The following is an 18,118-nucleotide window of genomic DNA, read 5'->3' on the forward strand; positions in this document are numbered from 1 at the left end:
CATTTTTTTTTGAATATAGTTTTGGAATCTACGAGGGTTGTCACAGAAAACGCCAACATTTTTGATATTTTTCGGTTCACAAATATATGAAGTCAAAATTTTGCAGGCCTCTTAATATTCTTTTAATACTACAAAGACAGTTATTAAACTTTATCTATTAATTACATTTTCTTTTGGGAAATCGTCAAAATCATATAAAATGATAATCAACATGGGTGTGTCTGACGTGTTTCAGATTTCCACCGCTAGTTGGCAATCAAAATTCCAAGCGCTGAAAAAGATAGTAAAGGACACAATGCTCTTTGAGCCTCCATCCAAAAAGTGAAAAACTTGTGGTGCGCTAACCTCCGATATTTCACACCCGTTAAATGCTGTTTTCATATTTATATGACAATACAACCTCATAATATTTTGTCAAAATGACTAAAATATTTCATAATAATCTGCAAAATATGAATCATTGCGGTCAAGTACTTTAATAAACATTTTAAAAATTTGCGTTTTCTGGGACAACCCTCGAATAAATCTTATCTCGCTAATGTTATTTTGATAAATGTATAGGAGTGCAGATGTACACAATGCACTAGGCCGAAGACTTGCAAAATGTATAGAAAAATTATAAGTTTTTGAATCTAGTGAACGTAAAATGTTTTCAAATACATAAAACAGAAGGCATTTCTAAAGACAAAAATGACTGAATTTAAATGCTTTTCTAAAAGTAAAAAAAAAAAAAAAATTAACCATGACCCTTTTTACCATCAATACCAAATCCGAATATACGAAAAGCGCTCAATTTTGTCAAAAGTTAATGTATAATTATCATTTTTATTATTGATGACATCCAGAAAAATTCAAGTTCATTTCATCGATAATTGCACGGAAAATAGATCACAAAAGAGGACAATAAATTACAAACCATATGCTACTTCCCCATCATTATGTTTTTCTATGAAATAGGCAATTTTGTTGAATCAGATGTATTTTTATAGGCGTCAACACATTTTTGTTTGATTTCTGCATAATTTCTCTTAAGGACTCTCTCTACACTCCATCCTGATTTCAGGGTACTTTTGTGTAGTTTTATTTGCATGTATTTTCTCCATTTGAGTAAGCAAAAGCGAATTTTCTTTATTATTATTTGATTTAAACATATTTTACTGAAACACAATCAATGGGATTGGACACAAGTTATTCCAACTTAGATTTATTATTACTTCTTTATCTTTGAAGACTTTTCCTGGATAAAAAAGACACGCTCCCTATATTAAAAATGAATTGGTTAATTTCAAAATAACCTCCTATACGCTATATAATTTTCTCAAAGTCCAAAAAACATTTTTCATCAGTGTATAGAGGGTCCTTAATTCTAATTAATAATAATTTTCACAAATATGATTCAAATGGAGTGAAACAATTTATCATAGCATTCACACATTTCCTTAATATCCATTTTTGTATTTTTATATCGTAATTTCACGTTATAAAAGTAAAAAAATGAAAAAGCTAGTTTTGAACTTCCTATCAGGTCCAGTGTCACGGTAGCCGTTGGCATGATAAAGAACCATCACTGATCAAAGGCCATGAGTACCGAGTACAGGTCTAAATTTGAGGCCCTTCAGCGGTATATGGTGACGTCTCTGTATGAGTGAAAAATTCACAAATATGAGGTAAAACAACACACATTCAATCAATTAATCTTTCTATGCTGAAACCAAATATCAAAAAGAGTATGTTTTAAAGATCAATTCAATAAAAGTCTTCTTTAATGGAATTAATTTAACTTGAGTTCAATGATAAAACTATGGGATTTTCAAGCAATGGTGATAAAAGCTTAACCTTTTTGTCAAACAATAAACATATATACGAGTATTAGTGAAATCACTTAATTTTTGTTGGGGATTAATTTTCGTTGTTTTTATTGAATGATGAGACCAAATGTTAAAATTTCAAACTTACATGTAACATATCATGTTTCTTCTTCAACTACGAAATCAAATCTAAACAAATCAGTATCTTTTCTTTAAACATTAAAAATTTAACACAACGAAAATAAACAAACAGTTTACATGTATATTAAAACCTATACGGCTATATAAAACTTTGACGGCTAGTGCTGGATTTAGTTTGTAAAAGATTTTATTAATGGTTTATTACTAGTGAGAAATTATGCTTAGATATAGTTTTGTTGGTACATTCGTTATTATTTTTTTTTTATTCTTTATGACTTCGTACTCGTAGAAATAGATTAAAGTAAAAACATTCAATATTACAATTCATCATGAATAATTCATAGAAGCAAATATGTTAAAATATTTTCCCAGGCTAAATATTCCTAATGGCAATTTTGTTTTCAGATATAAATGGTTAAAAGGAGGGGAGAAGCAGAAGTGACAGACTGATGAACGAAACCCGTTCACTATCCACAGCTGAACAGAAGAAAATGGCGGTAAAATCCAAAAAATATCATTTTCACAGAGTTTTAGACCAACATTTATTGTTAAAAGATCGCTTAGAATATATTATTTATTAAATATTTTAGGCCTTTGCTCTTGTGTTGATTGTAATCTCCCTACAGCTGACCTTAGTCAGCGGGTGTAGTTGTGCTAGGAGCGATCCTCGAACTAAATACTGCCAATCTGATTATGGTAAGTCTCTCTCTCTCTCTCTCTCTCTCTCTCTCTTAATACGATCTCTCTATGTTATATTAAGAGAGAGAGAGAGAGAGAGAGAGAGAGAGAGAGAGAGAGAGAGAGAGAGAGAATAATTTTGATGTCTTTGTATTTTTTTATTGTTCAACTGTCAAGTACAGAATATACGATGGTTGTTGGCATAAATCTCAATTAAGGGATTTTATGCTTATTTTTCTTTTGTTCAATTTTCAATTTTCTTTTATATATATATATATATATTTCACTTACATAGGTTGAGATGTATTTGACCTTATACTAAGGTAAAAGATAAATAGCAATTCATGCTTACTGTACAATATCATTTATTTTTGAAAATACAATGCATAACGTCGAGTAAATCATAATATAAAAAGGTTGACATTTCTTTCAGCTGTTTGAGGTAAAGTTACAAATTTGATTAATGGTGATGAAGAAATAGGATCTAAAGACAGAATCTTTGAGGTAGAAATATCAAAAGTTTACAAAGGCGTATGTATCTACATCATCTGAGGGAAACATGAATTGCTTTTCCTAGCTGTAATACTTTGGTCCGTCTGCTTTTCGTTCGAAAATATTATATATATATATATATATATATATATATATATATATATATATATATATATATATATATATATATATATATATATATATATATATATATATATATATATATATATATATAATAGGTTATCACGAATGAATGGATTCCATTTCGTGGCGAAACTACTAGTAAAGTTTATTTTAAAAAAATGTTTCGAAATGCTTGCTCTTTAGTTTAGAATTTTCCTCAGTAGTCCAAATATAAAAGGAAACAATTTTTTGGACAGTAATTTGTACAGCTTGCATTTTTTGAATATAGAAATAAAGATGTTACTTACATGTATATTCTCTATTCTATCCGTACAGACTGCACGGTTAAATCGAGACGCAAAGCATGACAGCAATAATAAAGTGGAGAGTCTTTTGTATCCTCCAGTTTTATTTATTTTTTTATCATTTATAATACTGGTAGTTATCGGTTGTAACAAGAACACTAATTGTCTTTGTCAATTCCTGGGTTGGTCTTGGGAATATAGTCTCTGTATATTGAAGATTTTCCGCAGATAACATATATAAAGGACAAATGCGGACTGGACTACTAGTATGTGATATGGTATACCTTTCCCCCGTTGATGACTTAAACACAGATGAGGCATATACGGAGGAGGATTGTAAATGCAAAGTAAGTAAGATATTTCCTTTGACGGCTTGTTACAATTTAATAAAATTAATTTTACGAATCTTTCTAGCAATGACTATATTTTTGGCGGAATAACGGCGTATGAAAATGTCTCCTTTTCTGCATCTTAAAATTATTACAAAACATTGAATTTTGTTAATTTTTTAAAACATTTAAAGACTGAATGAAATTTTCTGAAGTGACTAACATTAATAACTATGGCCTAAATTTTTAAAATATATGAAATAAATTCAACTTTCTAAACGACCTACAGTCTTATTAGCTTTTGAAAGCTTCCGATCTAAGAACAGAACAGATTTGAGCAAAAAATCAGTAAAAAGTGTTTTTCCTCTCATACTAAACGGTCAATACTTTTTGTTTTCGTATCACTTTGTATCTTGATATGACTACTTTACCATATGTGAGAATAGGAAAAAATTTAAACATATGAAGTATATCAAAATAACTAATATTCCCTAAAAATTTAATTAAAATGGAGGAAATTCGAATTAGCCAATACCTATTTTAGTTATATTCTTTATCTTAATGTGGTAGTATCATCTGATAAACCTTATATGGTGAGATCTTTTTATGCAAAAAAGAAAATCATTTAATCTTTAAAAATAAATGGAAACATCAAATGATTGGCAACAGTATATTTTTATTCTTGATGTCAAGGAAAAAGATGATGACCTTGACCTGACCTTGCACCTAAAATAAAATTGTCAAATTCAATCTCATTGATAGCAGCACTTGGTGATATCGTTATCTTAAATCTGAAATTTTCATTTATTTTTAGATAAAACAAATATGAGAAGAACCCCTCCTTAAATTATGTAACTATTAATTTTCGATCATCCAAGCGTCATTTTATTTGTTATTTCACATTCGCAAATAATCACTGTCATTAACTGGATTTATTTAATACAAATTTTCATAAATCATGAACAGTGCCACCAGTTATCGTTTAGGATGGGGGTAATTACTGTGCACGTGGGTCTGTCATTACAACATTTGGTATATTTGTGCACAATTGTTTATTTGCTGGTTTTTGCCCTTAAAAATCGATGTAAAGTAAAACTTATCTCATCCGGACACCAAATGGGATTAGACAACATTTCGGATTAGATATTTTTAGACATTTCAAACAACTGAATTTACAGAAATGAGCTGAAAACTTATATCCCATTTGGCAAGACTTCGGAATACAAAACATCCAGAGTAGACAAGTATAGTAGACACTGTATTTTTTAACATAGAAAATATAGAATGAAGTATTTAGACTAATTTTATATGTGGAATTGATAAACTAACAAATAATTTTTGTTTTACATTTAGTGAACAATTATTTTCAAACTGGTTATCAGGGTTCAAAGTTGTACAATGAAAATATCTCCAGATAAAACACATGTGCTAAATCATACAATTTACATGTATAATGGTTTATTTATTAAATATTAATGTTTAATACAGTGTTTACAACAGTAGTGGCAAACACTGAATTAAGTGAGTAAATAATTCAATAATTAAGTGATTTTAACAATAGTACCAAATTGTTTATTTACAGTTGTTAGTGGATTATTTCGAGTCGTTGTTTTCTTTCGTGTAGAAATTTAATTAAAAAAAAATAAAGTATGGAATAAAATACAACAATGAACTGAAAAATATTTAATTTGGTATGATTATGTATGTAACAGATGTTGAATTCCTAGATCACTACTACAATCAAACACTTTATCCTCTATTATGTATAAATCATTGTAGCAATTGATGGGATAATTTGCTAGACAAAATGACCCTGATGGCAGTTTTAAATGTATAAATGAAGCGGGAGTAACAGAGTTACAGCTGGTGAACGAAATCTGTGTTCCATCCAGATATACAGAGAGGACTATGGCGGTAAAATTACGAGGTTTCATTTACATTTTTAAAGGCTGTTATAAAGCAATATCTTTATTGTCAAATGTTTTGATTAATTTTTTGATTGATTGTATGTTGTTTCACGTCCCATTTGAGAATTTTTCACTCATGTAGATACGTCACTATATACCGCTGAAGGACTTAAAATTTAGACCACTACTCGGCACTCAGGGCCATTGAGCAGTGAGGGTTCTTTATCGAATCGTGCCAACACCTACCGTGACACGGGGCCTCTGCTTTTAAGGTCTCATCCGAAGGACCCTCAAACGTTTTGAGAAGAAATCTAAAATAATAATTATTATACTTTTTAGGCCTTTGCTCTCATGATTATTGTTATCATGGTACAGCTGTCTGCTGTTACCGGATGTAGTTGTGCGTTCAGAAATCCTCGAACCAAATACTGCACGTCTGAGTATGGTAAGTCGCTATTTCCATTCTCTCTCTATCTCTGAATATAATCTTTGAATTTTTACAATGTATTATACATGTACTAATAAAAAAAGAAAAGAGAAAATAGTATAACTGTTCGTTATCTTCACCTTTTACATTTATATATCTATTTAAATTTAAAGGCAAATACAGCATATACAATGCTACAATTGTTATGATTATGAACTTGGAATTGTAGGCATTTTGTTATTTCTTTTGTTTATTTTTTTCACTATTTTTGTTATTTTTCTTAACAGTGATTGAAATATAAGAAAAATATCATAATAATGAATTTGACTTTGTACCAAGTTAGAAGACGCACAATTAGGCATGCGTAAATACTGTACAACAATCTTTTTTCATGTTGGAAAGTTTAATTAAAATTGTTTACATCAAATTACCCAAAATGTTGACATAATATATTTTTCAGCTGTTCGTGGTAAGGTTACAAAACTGACTTATGGAGATGGCTTAATAGGGGTAAATGCAGAAAGAATCTATGAAGTGGAAATATTGAAAGTTTATAAAGGCGTAAGTATTTCTTTAATTCTATGTATATTCTTTAAGATAATCATTGGATGTTCTTATCTCACTCTAATACTTTCGTACGTCTGCTTTTCGGCAAAAAATTTCATGTGTACTATTTTTATATGAATGTTTGAGTAAATTCCTTCAATTGTTATTGTTACATTTCTTATAAGAATATAATTGAGGAAAAGGAAGGGACGGTGCAAATTCGGACGGCAGGATCTGATTCTGTGTGTGGTGTAGGACTAAAAGTAAATAAAGAGTATCTTATAAACGGTAAGACACCCAAATATTCTACAAGATTTTGGAAGTAAATAAGACATTGTGCTGACTTAAGATTTTCCTGAGGTTGATTTATCGTGCAATACATGTAGCAAGTAATGCATTGTTGTAATTTTATTGTTCAAAAAGTGTTTTTTTGAGAAATTTCCTAAATCTGTCTTTTCCATGTTTGAAAAAAGAGATCTATCTATTTAGATAGAAGTCCTTTTTTCTAAATACACATATTCTGTCTTGACCAGGGCTCTAATTGGCGACTAATTTAGTCGCCATGGCGCCTTAAACTTTTGATTGGAGCCTAGAAATTTTCCATAAGTCGCCAAACTGGCGACCATTTCAAATTGACTCGGCGATCGTCGAATTCGGAAACTTTTAACAATTTTTATCTTTCTGAAGAAACGAAAATAAATTTTAAAAAGAGGAAATTATTTTTAGCATTGGACACGTATTTTCTTAGTCACCTTTTTGTTTTTTAGTAAGCATACGCCCCTCTATTGATTACTATTAACTTTAACAAAAAGAGCCTGGCGACTAAAAATTTCCATTGGCGACTAAATTTTTTTGATTAGGCGCCAGTTGGCGCCTAAATTCTAAAGGTCACTTAGAGACCTGTTGTCAAATCTAGTTGCACTACAGTTGAGACATTCCAGCAATAATTATAATGAAAGTTATAATTTTGGGATTGTTCCTATTTTATTTCTTTTTTCTTCCTTTCTGTTTTGTATTGTTTATATTAGTTAAAGGTTGTAAAAAGAACACCCACAGTCTTTGCTAATTCCTGCCTTGTACATGGGACTAGATTATCTCTATCATCAAGGTTTTCCACAGGTTACATTCATAACAGACAAATGAGGATAAGGTTATGCGATATGATGTTCTTTTCCCATGTCGATGGCACAAACAGAGATTTTCCGACATATTCCGAGGATGATTGTAAATGCAAAGTAAGATTTGATTTGCACATCGATTTAACAAATAAATAAATAAATAGATAATTTTTTTTAAAAAATGCAATTGATGTCAATGCAAAACTTTCTATTGAATAGTCTGAATTTAAAAAAAAAATATATAGGTATTTTTAGATTCATAATATAAACATATTGTAGATTGAAAATATTATACTGAGAGTAGGCCACGATAAACCCGAGAAGGTGTGTGCTTTAGGAAATAGATTCCGTTGCTCTTCAGCTTCTGACACTCCAGGTGACCTGGCAGAGTGTAAATATAACAGCAATACCGACGACTGTGACTGGACCTGCTAGAGATTTGTTGCAATTCAATAAAATCTACTTTGACCATTCTCTGGTTTTCCCCTGCTTTTTTTATGATTTCATGGATAACAAAATATAATACAGGTAAAGTATAATAACAGTCTACTTAAGCGTTCACTAACAATTCAGCATACCTGCAGAAACTGACTTAAAGTGAACTTGACAGTGAAACCCATACACAATAAATAATGCATTACAATTATTCTCTTTATTAATAAATATACACAACAATAAACTAAGCAAAGGGGAGTAATCGAATCTTGAATCTGCCTTTTGATTGGCTAATTTAGATATTGACTAATGAAAATCTCGAAATTCGAATTTCGAATCTCGTATTTCGATTTTTGTACTTAAAATCTCGAATCTCGAATGAACCTTCTGAGCTTTCGTACCTTACCAGTAGATATCAGCAAATTATCATTGACTAGGTGATGACAGATACATGCGGTTTTATGTTCAGTGTCCTACAAAGTTCCATCCTTGGACAAAAGGTATGTATTTCTTCCTTGTAAGGTCGGAGAAATCTGACATCGACAAGGTTCTTCATTGTTTGGCCGATGACATGCAAGTGTACATGATTTTAAACCTCTAGAAAGCTGGATAAGTTATTTCAAAAGGCTTAGAGGCTGCCTCTGGACATATACACCTGGATCATGGATGTAAGGTAATTTCTGAAACTGAGATATTCAAATTCACGTAGAACATCAAACAACAAATGCTCAAATTTGCAACTGTAAGTCAGAGACAGTATCATCATCAGTGACACAACTGTCAGAAATTTTAAAGTGCACTTTAAAAAGTACTTTAGCATGGAAAAGCAGGTCTTATCTGTCATAAAATTGTGTCATTACCATCTTACCAACAATGGAGGTATCCAGCACCTTACAACAAAGAATGAATGAAAGACCGTCTTGAGTTCAAGCACAGGATACTTTGCTTTTCAGCTTAAGCCAAGTCTTACTCCTACTCCTTAGTTACAAAATTTGGTAAATATACGCCAATATTTTTAGAGTTACTCTGCAGAATCTCACTCAAAATACTCAAGATACAAGATTCTCGTCTTTATATATTAACAGATATTAAACAGCCAATACAATGGTAAACAAATCTTTTTGCATACATAAAAGTTGAAAAAAAAATCTGTTTTACAATTTTAGCCCAAGTAAATAACAAAAGGTGATAATTTTTTTTATGCGATGATATTGAAATGTACTGTTCATTGCAAAGTGTTCAACAAAGAACATTTAGAGAGAAATGATCAGGAAATAAAATTAAAGAGGACAGGATGTTTCCAAATACTGCCCATTGATTTTCTTCAACACTTTCTCGAATGTGTTCAGAATCACATAGCATTGATCAAAGACCCATGTGTGATAATCAGCCTTATGTATTTAAGATCTGAACGATATATTCAATAAGAGATTCTTTAAAACAGCATAAAACATATATAATCACATGTATTCCATGAGTGAATGACGAATATTTTGAAAATTGAAGTTCGAATAAAACTCCAGTATTTGGATAACCTTTTCTTCAACTTTGTGGGATTATTTGCTAATTGTAAGCGATAATGCCGGCAAAATTCAGATTGAACTACCATAGTTATCTTTCTTCTTCTATCTAAACATTTTCAAGACCTTCAATGTATTATTTTGTAATTTGATGTACAACCATATTTTATTTTTGTGTATTTGTATGAAATGATTAGTTATTGCTTAAGAGCTAATTATTTTGTTTTAATACGTTGGCCATTGCTTTTCTAGATCTGTTCTAATTTTAAAAAGCAAAGTGTTTAGAAGTAGTTTAGAAGTTTTGAATCAGTAGATGTAGTGCTCTCTTCACATCTTATTTGAAATCATTCACTCAAGGAATCGATTCGATCAGAAATTTCCAATAGAATTCCAAACAGCACGTACCTTAGTGTATTAGAATTGTTTCGCAAAAATACATTGGAATTGGACGTATTCCAAAAACAAATGGACGTGTTACAAAAATATATTTACCTAATTTTCTTTTTAGAACACTTGATACGTTCCTTACAATAACGATATATTTTGTATTTTGTCAGATTTTGTTCAGTTTTTTTAATTTCTCTTATTTTTGTACTGATTTTAAAAAAGAAAACATCCTTTATTTTAGGAATTTCATTGTACATATTAATACTGGTATTCGTGATCGGAAGGTCGTGTGTTCGAATCACGCCCGCGACTGACCGAAGTCGATAAAAAATAGGTAGCAACTTTTCCTTCGCCAAGCGCTCGGCACTTTGGAGTGAACGTTGCTGGTCTTTCGGATGAGTCCTTAAAAACCGAGGCCCTGTATCACGGAAGGCCTTGCACGATAAAGAACCCTCACTGCTCAATGGCCCTGAGTGCCGTGTAAAGGTCTAAATTTGAAGCCCTTCACCGGAATATGGTGACGTCCCAATATGAGTAAAAAAAATTCTCAAACGGGACGTAAAACAACACACAATCAATCAATCAATCAATCAATCAATCATCCGGGATTTTCTTGATATTATACATTTAAAGATGGATTCATCTCATATTTTCGTATTTCAAAATTAATGAAATTTTTACAGATTCGTGCATAAAATATATGGAGATAACGAACAGTATTCAAGCTCAAAAGTCCATTAAACAATATAAAATAGGAGCAGAGCAAACACGGACCTCCAAAACATCAGAGGTGGGATCAGGTGCCATGGAGGAGTGAGCATCCCCTGCCGACAGGTCACAGCCGCCGTGTGCTCTTTGTCATGACTGGGAAATAACGGGAAAATCCGTCGACAATTAAATATGTAAATAATGGCCTAACAATTAGTATGAAAAACGTCAGTCAGCATTTGACTTAATGATAAATTGTATTTGCTGACAAGATCATTGTATCGACAAAAGAGCTTACGAAATGATGACTTTAAACGAGACTGCTGATATTCTTGTTTCATCAACTTGTTTGTCAATTATTCACCTCGTTTTAGAAATTGTACATGGAGTATGCTCTTGTGTATCGAATCAACTGAGAGATATAAACCCCGTATGCAGGTGATGAAGGTATATTGCTACATAAGTAAGGGAAGTTGACGATTGAAAAGTTAAAGTCATCACGTTTATCATAAAGCTTGGTTGTTAGATTACCATCAACGTCTTTTTCAAGTAAAATATCCAAATATGAAACAGACGTGTCAGACTCTGTGGTATCTTTTATCGTTCCTAAGTGATAGTACCAACTAAATTAAATTTAATCGTCGTCTCGTTTCAGAAGCAAGGTCAAGTCAGATCTTTTTTTGTCCACATTAAGGATGACAAATTACTGTTGGCAATCATGTGATACTTAAATATACATCTAGACATAGGATGAAAATATGTATTTTTTGCGTGAAAGGTTCTCATATAGCACTAGGAAACTGTGTTACGTCGCGGGTTCGAATCCACTCTGTGAAGAACGGTCCTTCGGATAAGACCGTAAAAACGGAGGTCCCCTGTTCCAGTAGGTGCTGACACGAAAAAGATCCCTCACTGCTCAAAGGCCGTAAGTGCCGAGTACAGGTCTAAATTTGCAGCAAGTGGTGGCGTCTCAATTTGAGTGAAAAATTCTCAAAGGGGCTTTAAACAAACAAACAAACAAACAAACAGCGAATCAAATTCTGAAAAATAATTCAATTAAAATAGATAACATTAATTCCAATCCCCTCTACATTTCCTATTTTTAAAAGAAATATCAACTATTTTCTATTCTTTATATATAAAATTTTCTTATTTTTTTATATAGTGTAAAAGGGACATAGATATACAGAGTTATTCAAAAATAAAAATGGTTGACCGTTAAAGAAGAAATAAAACACGGTTTACCGATTTTTCACTCAAACTGTTTAGATATTAAAAGCTTACGAAAGATAACATGATTGTAGTATGTTTCGAAAATTAAATTTATCATATATATTCTAAAACTCAAGTCCGTGTTTACGATTTTTTACAATAGGTATCTTAGTACATGTATGTCATTGATGATATGGTCTACTAATTGCGGAAACTGGACGTTCATTTTCCAAAAAGGTATGAATATATTTAACCTGTCTTCCACACGGATCTATGTCATTTTTTTCCAGCAACTTATGACATAGAGATTAATAGTATTCATCTTAAGCATAATTAAAATATCGCATTAAATACATATCTTGACATTTTAAAAACAAATTCCACACACTGTAAATAGAACTTCCATTGTCATCGTGTCATTTCTAATAAATGTTCCGATTATCTATGTTTTCCTGGGAAATCAACATGGTAAATTATATCTATCTATAGCCTTTTAGCTGCGTATAGCTCTTATGGCGTGGCAAGATGACAAGTCTAGTTTAGCTTATGAAATTCATTATTGAAAATTATTTTGAGGAATTATACTGTTTTTAGCTTCGACGCTTTATTCAATGATTATGTTTAATAATGTAATGATCATATAACAATCAGTCAAGTTTTGGAGTATTTATCAAACAATACCGTTCAATGAGAAAATTAAGAACTCAGCCACATATTACCAACTTACAACGGACAAGCACTGAAGATAAATAAAGTACCAAGTCACTTAAAACAAAAATACTTCAAAATATTTAGTTATCTCACACATTTCTCAAGGTGGCGGAAAATTCTTTATTGAAATTAGTGTGATACAGCCATTCCAAGGGGGATACCTCATGTTGCCAGGGTAGCATCGTGCCTCTGTTTTGCACACATCTGAATATCAACAATGATGTTTTAGACTCATGACAGAAATTAGTAAAGCATGTTGTAGTGGTTATTATTATGGTTATTCAAATTCAATAAAGGATCTTTATTTTACTTCTAGAATCTATCCATTTTGGGTTATAATTTGCGTATTTTTCAATCATCCTTGATTCCTTAGGTTTCTGAATAGGAATAATGAATGTGTTCGCTCCATTATAACTTTACTTCTTGTCTTTTATCAAATTAAAGTGCATCACGACTAGAAGATAAGAAATAAATAGATATTTCATATTCTATTCACTCCTAAAGGAGTTGATTTGACAGTAAGTATACTATTTTTTTCACAATCCTAGAAAAAATCTTAACCAATTGTTTCCCATTTCAGAATACAGACGAAAGAGGAAGAGAATAAAATAACTTAATCTAATTTTCTGAAAGGCAAGAACTGTACTCAAGATAATTATTCCTTTCTTTATCATATTTTCTAATAGCTCAGACAGAAGTAACACAAGCTTAAAGTACATTTCTTTTCATGTTCCAAATTAAAACACCGTTAGCGGGACATTCATGCCCTAGGAACATATGAATGAATAAGGAAAAGGAACCATTATTGAAATGCAATTTCTATTCAGTTTGTCTGGAATCTTTTTTAAAACATGACAGGATACGAATTTGATATCAGATCATAATGTTTAAGATCAGTACAATTGATATGAATGTCATAACTTGTTTAACAAATTGACATGGATCCGAATGATCTCAATTTTTTGCGTGTTCTTAATTATTAGAACTTGTTTTTGAAATACACCCTCCCTCTCCCCTCCCAAAAAAGTTTATGCTGTGGAGAATTAGAAGTCTACTATGATCAATTATAATTGATATGTGATTCAGTCCAAATTAGCAGAGTTGTCGTTATTGTATTATCTAACCTGTATCACCAAAATATTAATTTGTAATTTTAGACACAAACATATTTCGGTGACCATGACGTTGATGTATTTCTATATTTAAAGTGATCAGTGTATGTAAAAAAATAAAAAAAAAGATTTAAATATGATATTCTTAGTTCCAATAACTTTCATTATTTTGACCATTGTGTTTTTTTTCTGTTATGATTATACATATTAAAAAAGTATTGAATCTGTAGGACAAATGATCGTTTCACGTCATATTTAAAATCATTCAACAAGGAATGAATTCAATTAGAATGTTGTTACCTACCTTCTGAGTATATTGGAATTATGTCTCACAAAAGCATTGAAATTTGACGTATTCCAATGTTATAAATAGCATAAATCTACATATGATTTAATAAATGTACTTTAGATTTAGTTTTCGATATTTTCATTAACCCACTAACTAACGCTTTACTTATCATTTGTAAATATATTTTTGCACCGATCTTAAGTTACTGATTGATTAAGAAAATGATCATGACTCCCAACTCATATTTAGCTTGATTTTCCTTTTGACAGCAACATTTTTTTCTTCTTGCATTGACAATCTATTTTATAAGTTTTAACGGAATGAAAATTTTCAGTGATATTTTTCCAATTGATTTCTTCCATTCAGTGACTTAAGAGTGTCAAGCAATAAGCATTTCCCTAAACAAAATAATGCCAAATCTGCCATCTTTTTAAATATATGCTTTTGAAAAAAATATGCAGAAATAGTTCGAGATTTCTTATATTAGTTTCTGATGTTTCTCAATAGGTGTATTTCATTCCCTCCCCCAACCCCTACTGTTTGTGAAAACTACACGTTCATTTTCAAATATATTTATCTATTTTAAGCTCTAGCTTTTCCCCTTGGTATCAATAAATCAGTAGATTTACCGCAATGACAAAATTATCTAAAAATAATTTTATTTCAGTGATGTTATAAAGTTTTAAAAGGGGTATTTATTTTTGTTTCTTTTTTTTTTTTAATTTTATGTCCTTCTTATAGACTGAATGTGCATGAATCTAGCGTTTTCAAATGTGATTGTAAGACGAAATAAGTACAAATTGCCAGTAGATTATACAATTTTGGACGATTTATTTGGGGGAAATTACGCATGGATATTGTTTTTTAAATCCTCTTCCGCATGACTGGTTTGAAAATTATAGTTGATGATTTACTTGTAATGATCATATGATGATCAGTGAAGTCTCTAAGTATAACACAATTCATGATACTTAAGATAACATAGTTTTGTGATCTATAAAAAAAATACCGTTCATTAAGATTAATATAAAGAATTCAAGAAGCAACAAATAATAATACAGACAAGTTTTTGTAGAAGAAAAACAGGTACCAAGGCACTCAAAACATCATAACTGCATAAAATTCTCACACAAATAATTGGTGGCATTGTGTTTTTTTAAAATTCAGATTAGTGTCTGTTACAGTAGCAGTGGCCGTCTTTACAAGTCGCCATTCCAGGAGGACAACCAATCATGTTGCCAGTTGGACATTGTTCTGCTGTTGTGCATGAATCTGAAAATCATGATATACTGATGTTTTAGACAAGTGACAGCTGTTAGTAAAGCATGTGGTAGTGGTTATTTTTACAATTATTTAGGAGTCTTATTAGTCCAAACTCGTTGGAAGCAATTAATTTGTTTGACCGATTGAATCTTTCGATTTTGGTTTTAATCATTTATTTTTGTTTAATATAATGCATTATTTATTTCATTTATTTATAGGTAAAATGCATGTCACTGCTTAATGTTTATTTTAATATCTGGTTGGCTCAAATTATACTTCCTTATCTCTGCTAAAAAAGAAGATATTTATAGAATCTCTCCTTCAGGAGTTGTTTGTCAATCCTTAAACAAATTTCTACATTCCTAGTAGAATACTTAACAAAATGTCCCCTTCCACTTCAGAACTCAATTAAAATACCAAAAGTGATCTTATTTGATTTGAATGCAACCTCTTAAGACAGGAAGTAGTTCTTCAGCCTAGCATACTTAAGCATGTGATGTTTATACGTAGGCTCTGAAAACTTACGATTTAGACACGTGCAGACCTTCCGGACACACTGCTCATGGTAATGATCTGGACAAAAATTTGGGCAAGGATGGTCTTCATCACAATGTATTTGGCTTGATACGTAACAGACTAAATGTAAATGAGTTGGTTGTTATGTGTCATGTATTACACATTATTTAATTATATGAACAATGTCTGACCAGTTATGTAATCCTCTCCTGGTATGTTCATTTTACAATTATTTATTTTCAATGATCCTTCAGTATCTTTGTTGCAATAATTGTGAGTTCTCTCTCTTCTTAAAAAAAAGTTATATCTAAGAATGAAAGAAGATTTATATTCATATATGTAATTAAATAAACCTTTTTGAAAATAAAATAATTGACTTTTATACACTCTGTAGTTATGTGAACACCACAAAAATCAGACAATATCACATATAGATGAAATTAGATTTGTAAGAAACCTTTTACTTTATAATATAAAAGAAGATACTAGCATAAAACACCTCGAAAGATATGTCATTTATTATCCAGGCTAAAAAGAACATGATATAGCCTTGTCTTTACTGAGTAAGTGATAAGAATAACATATAATTTCCCAAAATTTTGAAGTAGCCTTCGTAATACAGAAAGAAAGAAAATGCTCTCGATATCTTACTTCAGGAATGTTAACATACGACCTTCAAACACTATAAGCCAAACAAGACATGAAGCATTGATTTATAATTATTAATAATTATAATAAAATTGATTTGAAATTCCGGTTCCATACATCGGAAGTCATTGAAAACCTCTCTTGTCCACTTTTCGATGATCCATTGTGTTCCAATTTGAGGCAGTACGAACCACTCAGGAGTGTGATGAATTTCATTTTTACAATTATGTACCTTGTTTAACGACACTTTCAAATAACATGCATTGCTATCAATATACCCACTTAATTATATTCCTGGTGGTATATTTCAGGCGAGGTCGGATTTCAACGAGGGTGATTATATCTGCATGCTGTCGTAAATAATTCCTACAATTGCTTTAAAATGCCAAAAATACAAAAGCAACCGACGAGAAGAAATGATTTTTGAAAAGAATCATGTCCTCTTGGCGTCTTAAAAAAGAGATAAATCCTTTATGATTAATATTCTAAGAGGCTATGTGAAAATAATGATGAATTGATGCGTTTAAGTAAGAATTTATATGAAGCTAGTTCCATAATGCTGATTTATTGATTGATAAATATTGAACATCCTTTTTAAATCAATCACAAAATTACTGCTTTATATTGACTTGAAAAGTCCCAAATCCTGTTTCGTTACTCTGAGCAAGATGCCTTACGATTTAATCCTACAATGGACGTATGTACAATTGTTATCTTACATGTATATACTTGACCAAATTGATAAGAGAGACACGGCAACTATAGCTATAGAACGAACTATTTTATCCTTTTCTAGAGGTAATAAGGATACCTTTAATCAGAAATTTGGAATGTTTTTTTCTGTCTGAAATAAATTCTTTGATAACTTTATTACGCTAAAATGTTTTTTTTTTTTTTTTTTTTTTTTTTTTTTTTTTTTTGTTTGCTAAAGCAATGTAAAAATCAAATCAATAAGAATTAAACCTTACATAACAAAGTGAACAGTGCTTTCGTAAAGTCATCCGTGGAAGAACATAAAATGAAAACTGTTTGAATCTTGTTTTGAGAAAAATATTTCTGTCTCATTAAGGTATTGTGCAATTATTTATGTACAATACAACCTTCTAAACTATATTCCAGATCGATTTATATTACCAAAAACTTCCACATATATAAATATCTTATACTTCTATCATATTACTAGCACTAGTATGTAGATACTTTCCACTTACACCAACCTATGGCGATTTCCATTGTGAATTATGAAATTAAGCTATTCTATAGTTTTTTTCTGAAGAGGAATACAAATTCGGTATAAAAATATCCGTAAAATGCTCTTACCGGATCCTAAACATAGAATAAATACCAGGCTTTTCATATTGGAGATCTATATAGAAATATTTAAGATCTTGTACGGGAGATAAAGGTAATTTGGAATTGGACATATATATACACTGCGAATCA

General features: G+C 30.8%; 1 protein-coding gene and 1 long non-coding RNA gene across 2 annotated transcripts; one reads left to right on the forward strand and one right to left on the reverse strand.

Moving 5' to 3' along the window:
- Positions 1 to 211: 211 nt before the first annotated feature.
- Positions 212 to 8,348, forward strand: LOC133201649 (uncharacterized). Its single transcript, XM_061337437.1, has 7 exons — positions 212 to 321; positions 5,679 to 5,790; positions 6,123 to 6,228; positions 6,671 to 6,771; positions 6,942 to 7,044; positions 7,876 to 7,991; positions 8,154 to 8,348. The coding sequence occupies exons 1-7, from the start codon at positions 212 to 214 to the stop codon at positions 8,307 to 8,309; spliced, it is 804 nt and encodes a 267-aa protein (XP_061193421.1). The 3' UTR covers positions 8,310 to 8,348.
- A 7,060-nt stretch (positions 8,349 to 15,408) lies between these two features.
- Positions 15,409 to 18,089, reverse strand: LOC133201807 (uncharacterized). The gene is made up of 3 exons (XR_009723145.1): positions 17,996 to 18,089; positions 16,037 to 16,147; positions 15,409 to 15,520 (listed from the first exon to the last, which is right to left on the reverse strand). It is a non-coding gene; the product is annotated as an uncharacterized LOC133201807 (long non-coding RNA).
- Positions 18,090 to 18,118: the final 29 nt, after the last annotated feature.

The sequence above is a fragment of the Saccostrea echinata genome, unplaced genomic scaffold, assembly GCF_033153115.1.
Source record: "Saccostrea echinata isolate AGI-Se365-2 ecotype Australia unplaced genomic scaffold, CSIRO_AGI_Sech_v1 ptg000045l, whole genome shotgun sequence".
NCBI lineage: Eukaryota > Metazoa > Mollusca > Bivalvia > Ostreida > Ostreidae > Saccostrea > Saccostrea echinata.